The following is a 9,880-nucleotide window of genomic DNA, read 5'->3' as shown; positions in this document are numbered from 1 at the left end:
TTTTAAATATTTGGCTATTTAAATTTGTCTTATCGTATATTTAATTAATATCAAGTTTTTTTTTTAAAAAATGTTTACGTACATAAAAATGGAGTTATATGCATTATGCATCTTAGAGCAAATGAAACAAAAGAATAGGGAGAGAGAATAAATAGTTTCCATAAAAAGCAGGTTAACACCACAAGTCCATAACCTTTATTACATAGGTTTTTTTTTATTAGTTATAGTGCTTCTCTTCGCCTACCAATGTATAATCATAAATATATTTAATTATCAGTAACTAAAATGATAAGACGTTAATACTTTGACTATTTACCTTTAAAAGCCCTAAGAAGATACTACGTGACTGTTTGGTACACTTTACCTTAATATTTGTATATCAGCAATCCAGTTTAGTGTAAAAGGCCAGAAAAGGGACCTAGTCCCCACCCGCTCTCCCGAAAAGAAAAAAAAAAAAAAAAAGAGAGTATAGTGCCGAAATAGAAGTGTTGCACTTGTCAAAAAAAAAATAGAAGGGTTGCAAACTTGCAACTAAATACAAACGGAGGAAATAACTTATAAATAAACTTAGTGCCGAGGATTTCTAATTAGGCACCGTGAAAGTAGTTCAACAGCAAATATCGAGTTGCTACAGAATCATATCTGTCAATTTCCACAATCATGCATCATGAAGATTCTCAAATCTGTAGTTTCATGGCGCTTATGCACCAACCAAATCAGACTACCATGTTCCAGAAACCCAGCAACAGATACAGAGAATAAAAAGGGTTATGCATCAATCACCAGACAAGGTCTATCAAGGACTCTCCTCTCCAGCAGTTTAGAAGGATAAAGCAGAAAAACGAACACTGAAATGAATTTGAAACAACAGTTGTGGCACCTGCAGATTCCTTCAAATTGAATCAAAGCCAGTCAAAGAGCTGAGGCAAAGGGCAAAGGCAGGCAAGATTAAACAGAACTGTCAAAGGAACAATTAATCCTGTTAATTTCAATGGCAGAATAAAAATTGCATATTGATTCTCAAAATTTTCCTACGAGTCACTCCATGAAAAAGGGCATCAAATTGTTTTTACACTTCTATATGTTTCAGAATCTTGAAAAGGTATTCGGGTATTTCTAAGTTTCTTAATTTTCATAGGAAGCATTGACTTACTGATAGCAAATTATGAATGCGTATTCAAAGGAATTAAGCCATACATATATGTTCCCGCTTTGGGACATTATTTGAGAATTAAAAGCTGAGATTGAGAACTTGAAATAAGTATACTCAAAAGTTCAAATTATCTGGTATGCTGCTTCTAAGCATTACGGATTTGCAGCAATCTTCGCCAATTAAAAGCCTAAACTATGCTCGAGGAAAGATTACATGTGTCATGCAGAGCAAGCAATTCAAAAGCTTGACCTATATACCCTATGCTAGGTACTAGTGCCAGACACGATTACAAGTCCAACCGTCAGGTTTGGCTACTTTATACTTCGTATTATATAAGGAAAAGAAAAAAGAAAAAAAAGAGAGAGAGAGAGAGAAAATCATGTTTTTGGCCATGGTTAATTGAGGTGAAATGAAGGATTTGAGTAAAGTAGCTTACAATATTATGAAAACTATAACTTCTCTTGCAACTTGCAAGTCATCCAAGTCTAAAATTTTTGAAGATATAAACTCAGAAGTTTAGCTATATTTCTGAAGTTCAATCCATTCACTATAAGATATAAGACAAACTAGTTAACAGATCAGCCAAGTCATTCAAGTTTTGCAAAGGGAAACAAAACATTTGACAGAACTATATTTAATATGCCTATGCCCATATCTAAATGTCAGCTTCTGAATGAGAAAATCCCTGATATGAATTGCCAACAATCATCACCTCAAGATCAATAAATTCGAGTGCATTCACTATTTAGTATGATTCATGAAGCATCCCAAGGAAACTAAAAGTTTTGACACAGGCAAACCAGATACAACTTTCCAATTTGCCAATTAATCTTGATACTTGTGAACCAGATGTGCTTGCTTCCATTTTGGGGGGTCACTATTTGTAGCCATCAAGTGAAACTACATGCAAAAAGTAACAAATACTTCGTATGTTTCAAAGAGAGACGGGACAAATCCAGCACTGCAGAAGTACTGCCTGCTTGCTTCAGGGAAGATAAAGAAAAATTTATCAACAAGAGAAAAGACACAAGTACACTGCCGTAATGCCTGTACACTGATACGGTGATACCTAGTCTCAGATATGGCATAAGGGTATCCAGCTCAGGAATTGATTCAAGAGTTTAGCAGGTTAGAAAAATGAACACCTTTAAGAAGTAGTCAGAATTTCAGACAAGGGATCTGGACAAGTGGGAATGAAATTTAAAAGGGAAAAGGTACATTTCAGAAATCTTTTTAACTCATTGATTATTATTATTTTTTTTTTTTAAAAAAAAAAAAAAAAAAAAAAAAGTTATACTCAAAATGGTGAAAAAAAAGGGGTTTAAACCCAAAATGGTTAAAAAAAAAAAAAAAAAAAAAAGCAAACAAAGGTTTTCATGGTGTAATTCGAACATGAAAACTCAAACTCTAGATCTAAAGTTTTCATGGTCAAATCTCACAATATAAACCTAGAGTTGATGAAATATCAAACGTGTGTTTTTTTTGTTTTATTCATATTTTTATGACTTCCGAGTTTTTTTACCCTTTAGTTCATTTAATTGGTTGTTTTATGGTGATATATCAATTATTTTTGTTAGTAAATAGGGTGGTTTTAGTGGTTTTTTTAGGGGTTTATTATTTCATTTATTTGCATTGGGTGGATGACAGTGGTGGGATACGTGCTTTTAGGTTTTTATCTTTTTTTTGTGGTGGTGGACGACAGTGGTAGGTTGGGGGGCGTTGGTGAGGGAGATGGCGGTTTGGGGTGTTACTGTGTGAGGATTGGGGTAGTGGGTAGGGGTCTTTTTTTTTTTTGGGGGGGGGGGGGGGGTATACCAACGGACAAAGGTCGTTGGTGGGTGGTTTTATATTGACGGTTTCCGTAGACGGTTAAAATTCTCCAACAATTTATAGCCGTCAGTGAGGGGTTTATCGTTTGGCGCTAGTTGTGGCTATCGATGTTTTTTCCAAAGGCTTGTGGCGGTAAAAAAACCGTCGAAAATTAGGCACCAATAGCCGAACTTTTATAATAGGCGAAATTGCCGACGATTTGTGCACCGATAGCGGGTGACCGCCATGTTCCGACCACTAGCCCTATTGCTCTCTCGCTCTCTTCCTCATTTCTACAACTTTTTTTTTATTATTTTCACCGACAATTTCACGTTGTCTTTGACTGTTTTCTTGTTGGGTTTTTTTTATTCCTCTTTTTCCCTCTTGCTATCTTACTCATTCTCTCTCCTCCTTTCACTCTGCCAACACCCACTATAGCCCCACACAAACCCGCGCAACCACTCTCTCTCTCTTTTTGCACTCTTTCCTTTCTAATTCCAATATACAATACTTCCTCCGTTTCTTTTCAATTGACACATTTCTTTAGTCATGTTTGTCAATGCACTTAGGGCCTGTTCTCATTAACTGAACTCAACTAAGCTAAACTGAAATGAATATTTTATAAGAGAAGGAAATTAGGAGCTGAGCTGAAGTGCTGAACTGAAAACAAACTTATGAGAACAGGCCCTTACTCAATCATTAATATCTTTAATTATCAATAAGCAAAAATTGAAAAGTTTATTTTGAAAGTATATAACATGACGAATCTAACAAAATCACATATGACTAAATTTTTCATTACGTATAAAGCACAAAACACGGTCAAAGGGATGTATGTGAATAGTGCTAAAGTCAAAACGTGCAACTAAAAAAAACGGAAGTAGTATATTTTTAAATTAAACTTGGTTTAAATATCAAATTTTGATTTTATGCATGATGTTGAGGAGGATGGTAAAGGAATAGTAGTGGAATGGTTGTGGGATTATGGAAATGGTGGCCAAGAAGCTAGGATGCTCAAACTCGGCTACGGGTGTTGGACTCGATGTAGATACAAGTGTCAAACTCGGAAAATTATAAAATTAAGAATCCACTGATACATTTTTAAAGAGTCCAAATTTTGGACTCGGGGACCCGACAATTATAAAAACTAAAAAAAAAAAGAGTTTAAGGTAGTTGGAAAAGTCAATAAAAATATAAATATTCATTGTTCAGATTTAAATAAAGATTAAAAAAATTGTAAAGAAAATCATGTAAGCCCACAAACTTACCCCGCCCACATATCGACTATTTACCCTACCTACCCCCAACCCACGTTAAATAAATAAATAAAATGAACAGCTGAAAATGCCGAAGTTGTTTGATAAGAAAATCGGCAACTTCGTAGCATCGGTCTACTCACCATTGTCTTCTAATCAAAAAGCCCTAAGGTTTAGGCTCTTGTTTTGGTGAATCCGCCCTTCCATTTTAGAACTAGGGTTCATGACTGAAGAGTCCACTTTCTCTTTCCCAAGGGTCAGACCCCTATATTTGTACCCAGGTCACGCCGTATAGTACAGAAGGGTGGTGGACCGAGTCCGAGCATCACAGTTGGGAAGGACCAAGGGAGAAAATCAAGGCCTTTGATTAAGCACAATAGTCAACGCCGAAAAGTGACATTGAACGGCTGGAATCAGCTAGACTAAGGTTATGGACAACAAAAAAGGGTTTAATATCTTGAAGTGCCACATTTTTTTAACAAAAAAGAGCCTTTCTTCCTTCTGACAAATTTTCCATACAAATTGAAATTGAATAAAACATAATACTAAGCCCTAATACTTTTACTTTAGTCCCACACAATAAATTTTACATTTTAAAATATTGTCATTCTTCACCTTCCTAGCACCTTCTACTTCTTTATATTTCTTCGTCAAAAAGCTCAATCTAAATATAGCCTCTCTATGATCGAAAGCGGGCTACAAGAATATAAACCAATGTTTGCCTTAATGCAAGGATCAAAAGCCTTGAAGCCTCACACTTTGCTAGGGATTAGTGGCTCCATTACAGGGCCTAAGTTGTAAGACGTAAATTTTAGATAGAAAAGGGAACTTTTATGACTTAATCTACCAGAAGATCTATATAACAGGTCCATAGATTAGGAGGTACTAGTTGCACTTTTCATATTCACATGACTATAATGGGCCAAGTCAGGTCGAAATGAGTAGGGACAAGACAAAGTGGAGAGCTCATTCATCAAACCCTATTTAAGAGGATACCGGCCTTGGCAAGGTAAAGGTAGAGGCCTTGAGAAGAAGTGGATTACACAAATCACAGAGAGAAAGGATGCAGAAAGGCTAATTTTAGTTGGCCTTTAATCCAAAGCAGATAAGTGCAAATTGACAATAAGAGAGAATGTGCTTTAATCCAACCACGTTTGAGAATCAGTAATACAGCTACCAAATACAGAAAACTTCTTGATAAGCAATGAACAGATTGAACACCACAAAAAGATGTATATCTACAAGAAAAACATATTTGCAAAGTGTAATATCCTAATTTTTGAACACTTATCCACACTAAAATGACCCACTCTCCCGTCACAATCTCATACATACACAAAGGAGGCAGACGTAAATGACTCAAATTTATAAGTATATCATAAATGCCAATAATTTTGGCATTATCAACAAATATCCAAACCTGACAGCCTGGGGCCTAATATACGCTTCTATAGTTCTATATACTATGCAGTATGCATCATCAAAGGATTACAAGCTCAATATCCAGGCATTAGTAAAGAATAAAATGGAGATGTCCGGTGGCAAACAAGCAGGCAAAAAAATAAAGCAAAAGGATCAACAGATATATATATCACATATATGTCTAAGGAGACCAAGAGAAAGAAAGAAACGGAGGGGGGGGAAAAAACTCCTAACCTGAAAAATCACAATTACTTGATGGAAAGAATGTATCCTAACAATCAAAGTGGAAGGCACGAACACCGCAGGCTCCACGATAAAGTGCCACCTGCCCATAGAGTCTTAATTGTATAAGTTATCAACCAAAGAACTACAAAGGAATGGCAAAAAATGGGAAGGAAATAGCAAAAAAGATTAAGATAGCCTACCTAACACTTTTGCAGGATTTAATAATGCTTTGGTGCAAATCTGAATCATTTAGAATGATAAATGCACTTTCGAAGACACAGCTATAAGATATGATAAAAGAAAAGTGCGCCGTCAAGGCGTCAATACATTTTTGTTCCCTTATGTTTTCAACATATTTTGCATCACAGTCAACCACCTTCATCGCTTAATAGATCATAAGTAAAATTTGCCACTAGAATGCCACAACAATATACACAAGCTTATTTCAATCAACTTATCAACATGTTGACCAGTTACTCTGAACTAAAAAAAACCTCGTCGTAACCTTTGCAACATGTAGGGCACATGCAGAATAAAATTAACATGTGAAACCAATTTCTTCCCAAATTCAAAAGGCACATGGATGACCCGCATCAAAGCACAGGCACAGATTCTCTTATCCAAGGTGCAAAATAAAACTCAAGGCTGCTAAAAGCCTTTAACCAAAAGCAGGAGCCAGGAATTTCTTTTTAGTCACTGGATCCTCGTGCAAAAGCACAACATCTGTCAGCTTCTCGAACAATTCCTCCAGCACATTTACCCCAAACTTTCGGTAGTCTAAAGGCTTCTTGTACCTTTGCTGGTATATATTTTCAAAATAACTCAAAAATATCCCGCATGAATAACTCACTAATATCTCCTCCAGCTCATGCTTAAACTGTAACAAGTTCTGGTCTTCTAGTGCAAATAGTACTGCTGTACTCAAAGTTGAATTGTCTGCAGCACCTCTTTGCTCTTGATCTTCTACAACCACTCTTTCATCGTCAGAGAACTCATCAGATGAGCCACAAATAGCATTAGCTTCCATATTCTCTTCCTGAACTTCTTTCCCTTTCTTATTACTCTTTGGTGCAAGCGAAGGAGCACAAAGGCCTGCCCTCGCACTCTGAAGGTACACAAACTTCTTCTGACCCTTCCCCTCTACAGTAATCACATCTGACATTTTCTTGAGGAGATTCACAAGCTTGCACGCTCCATACTCTGCAATGTAAAGAGGCCGACCAAACACCTTTTGGTATTCTGCAGGAATACGAACCAGGGGTATACATCCACCAGAAAATTCAAGCAGTTTTACTAATTGTGCCTTCAAAGTGTTAACATCGCCAGGTTGTACTTGTACCCACCGATTTGAACTATTTTGGTCAATTACAGCAATAGAACCTGTTGTAGGGCCTGAAACATCATTCAAACCAGAAGACAGAGAATTGGCTCTTAGTGACGTGGTAAAGCCAGGCAAACCAGCTGAAGTGCAAGTGTTATACTCAGATAAAGACTGAGACACTATTGTAAAATCCCTTGAGTTGTAATAGCTTTGTGAAAGTCCTCGATAGACAATTGCTTCTTCGTCATTTCCATCAATATTCTCACTTATATGGAAACCCGTCAAAAACCCAGCATTATCATATCCCCCACGAGGGTCCAAATTCGGAGGCACATAACCCTCTCCACGTGCAACACTAGGCCAATCCCAGACAAACCTACCAGCATTACACAAGGCAGATGAAACACCCACTCCTGAAGGAATAACAAGGATCACAGTATACCCACGTTGACCAAGAATGTGCAGAGCAGGAGCAAAGTCCACATCCCCCGAGATCAGCATGATGGAAGAAGGTGGGGAATTGTCAAGGGCAAAAAGAAACATGTCAACCAAAATAGCCTTATCAGCGGCATCTTTTCTCCCATTCGGAACATCCACAAGTTTAACTCCTGTCCTCTGGCACCCTTCTCTAACTCTCCTGGGAAATGCATTAAAGTCCCCATATGCAGAAAACAATGTAACAGCACCTTGAATTACAGGATGGACTTGTAATGCCATTCTGATGTTCCCAGCAACATCTTCAGGACGGACATCACTAGGGACAGGGCAGTTCTCTATATCCCACAAAATAGCAACAGGACCTGGGGAGGAAATTCGGCTTGGGGGGCTGCCAGATGGTTGTGCCACATTACTATTAGAGTTGGGCACATTTGCAGCACTTCTCTCCAAGCTATCTGAAGATACTCCCCATGATGTCATGTTTGAACTGGCAAGCATGGTTCTATGAGAGGATATCTGCAATAAACTAGAAAATTTATCTTATAACAACATCAAAAATAGATGGAAAACACTCTATGTGCAAGATTTAAAGAGAAGTTCATCAAAAGAAAACTAAAAAGCTTTAGACTTTTCCAGCAAATTTGAGCCATGTGATTGAGAATGAATGCAGGTACGTTACTCCTTTCGTCTGTAAAAGTTGTCTTGTCTAGACGGTGATTGCCTCACATACTAAAAAATTAAGTCTAAACGAAAAGAACTTTTAGAAACAGAGAGAAGTATTACATAATAGAAGAAACAATGTCTATAGATTTAAACACCCCTCCCTTGAAAACCTTGAATATTCATGTTAAAAAAAAAAAAAAAAAAGTGTGAGATTGAGGAGGGGGGTGCCAAAATTTATGACCTATGAGTAAGAGTAAAACCCAACAATCCATAGCAAGGTTCAAGAACAAACATGAACTCGCTAGAACTAAAAACGCACAACAAATCACATCCTTGGCAACTCTATTTGGTCACACAACTTCACTCAAAGTCCCATTTCTAGAAATTCACTAGTTATTTCCACACTTATGCTAATCAAGAAAACCTATGCCACCCTTTTCCTTTAACAGGACTAAACTACCTACAGCAAGGCGGCTACAAATATCGGCAATTAACGGGACATTCAACAGCATACAAGGCTTTAATATTCTTTAAATGTCATTTTACTAGCTACAGCAATCTAGGGAAGTCTCAACCCAATCAAATTCAAAAAACACAAAACTACTACTCCTTAATTTTCACTATGAACTACTTGTAGCTTTAATTCCAGCATCATCAACTTACGAGTATTCGATATCAATCCAAATCATTTAATACAAATATACAATCAATACAAATATACAATACTCTGTATAAATTACTATTAACTTGTGCATAATTGGAAAGAATAAAGTAAATATCTTCAAATAATTTGCTACAAATGTTACCTACACAATCAAACACTACTCATGAATTAAGCAATCAAAGTCGAAAAAATCATGATAAAATTATACAAGTAGAATCAAACCAATAACCAAACAAAATAAAGGAATCAAAGAAAAATAAAATAATACGATCTACCGAATTGAATAAAAAAATAAAATAAAATAATCCCAATTCAAAAATTATAACAAGATCCATTTGATAAAACAGAAATCAAAAGTTTGTAAACACAATTAAATCAGTCAAGAATTGAGTACAAAATCAGAAGTAAAATTAATTAATGAAAAATAAAAGCTGGAAGAAAAAGGAAAAAAAATAATTTAAAAAAAAGGAGCTGAGAAGAAAAGAGAGAGGTACCAGGAGGAGGAGAGAGAAAGAAGTGACTTGTGGAAGAAGGAAGGATTTCTTCAGAGCGACGGCGAGAAAGAAAGAAAAGATAGTGGTGGGAAGTTTGGAGAGAGAGAAAGAGAGAGGGTGATGATGATGACCAAGACGACTACTAAGTTACAAGGATCACACTGTATATCACTATTCACTCGTCACCGACCCATTAGTGTTAATGTGTTATACGGTGTGACCAGCATCATCGGGTTACTTCGTTAGTGTTATAAAGGTTACTTTTAAGCGCTGTTCTTATTAGATTATTTTCAGTTCACTTCAGCTTCTAATTTTTTTCTCTTATAAAATATTCATTTTAGTTTAGTTTAGTTCAGTTCACTTTAGCTCTAATAAGTTTATTTCAGTTCAGCTCAGTTCAGTCACGAGAATAGGCCCTTAACGTTAACATAGTTT

At 36.4% G+C, this 9,880-nt stretch overlaps 1 protein-coding gene across 4 annotated transcripts; it reads right to left on the bottom strand.

Annotated features, from left to right (window-relative positions):
- Positions 1–281: 281 nt before the first annotated feature.
- LOC110708299 lies at positions 282–9,627 on the bottom strand. Of its 4 annotated transcripts, none has more exons than XM_021886399.1 (4): positions 9,446–9,627; positions 6,066–8,150; positions 5,875–5,965; positions 282–890 (listed from the first exon to the last, which is right to left on the bottom strand). In XM_021886399.1, exon 2 carries the CDS (start codon positions 8,120–8,122, stop codon positions 6,524–6,526), a length of 1,599 nt encoding a protein of 532 aa, XP_021742091.1. In that variant the 5' UTR covers positions 8,123–8,150; positions 9,446–9,627; the 3' UTR covers positions 282–890; positions 5,875–5,965; positions 6,066–6,523. The 4 variants fall into 4 exon arrangements, with proteins under 4 accessions (XP_021742091.1, XP_021742092.1, XP_021742090.1 ...); XM_021886400.1 differs by having other exon boundaries at positions 282–958; positions 6,066–8,140; XM_021886398.1 differs by having other exon boundaries at positions 6,066–8,140.
- Positions 9,628–9,880: the final 253 nt, after the last annotated feature.

This window comes from Chenopodium quinoa, unplaced genomic scaffold (assembly GCF_001683475.1).
Source record: "Chenopodium quinoa cultivar QQ74 unplaced genomic scaffold, ASM168347v1, whole genome shotgun sequence".
Lineage (NCBI taxonomy): Eukaryota > Viridiplantae > Streptophyta > Magnoliopsida > Caryophyllales > Amaranthaceae > Chenopodium > Chenopodium quinoa.
This window is presented reverse-complemented; position numbering and strand designations above follow the sequence as displayed.

What these genes read in the sequence shown, in the direction of transcription:
- LOC110708299 (XM_021886399.1), bottom strand. Translation starts at nt 8,122, where the DNA reads ATGCTTGCCAGTTCAAACATGACATCATGGGGAGTATCTTCAGATAGC.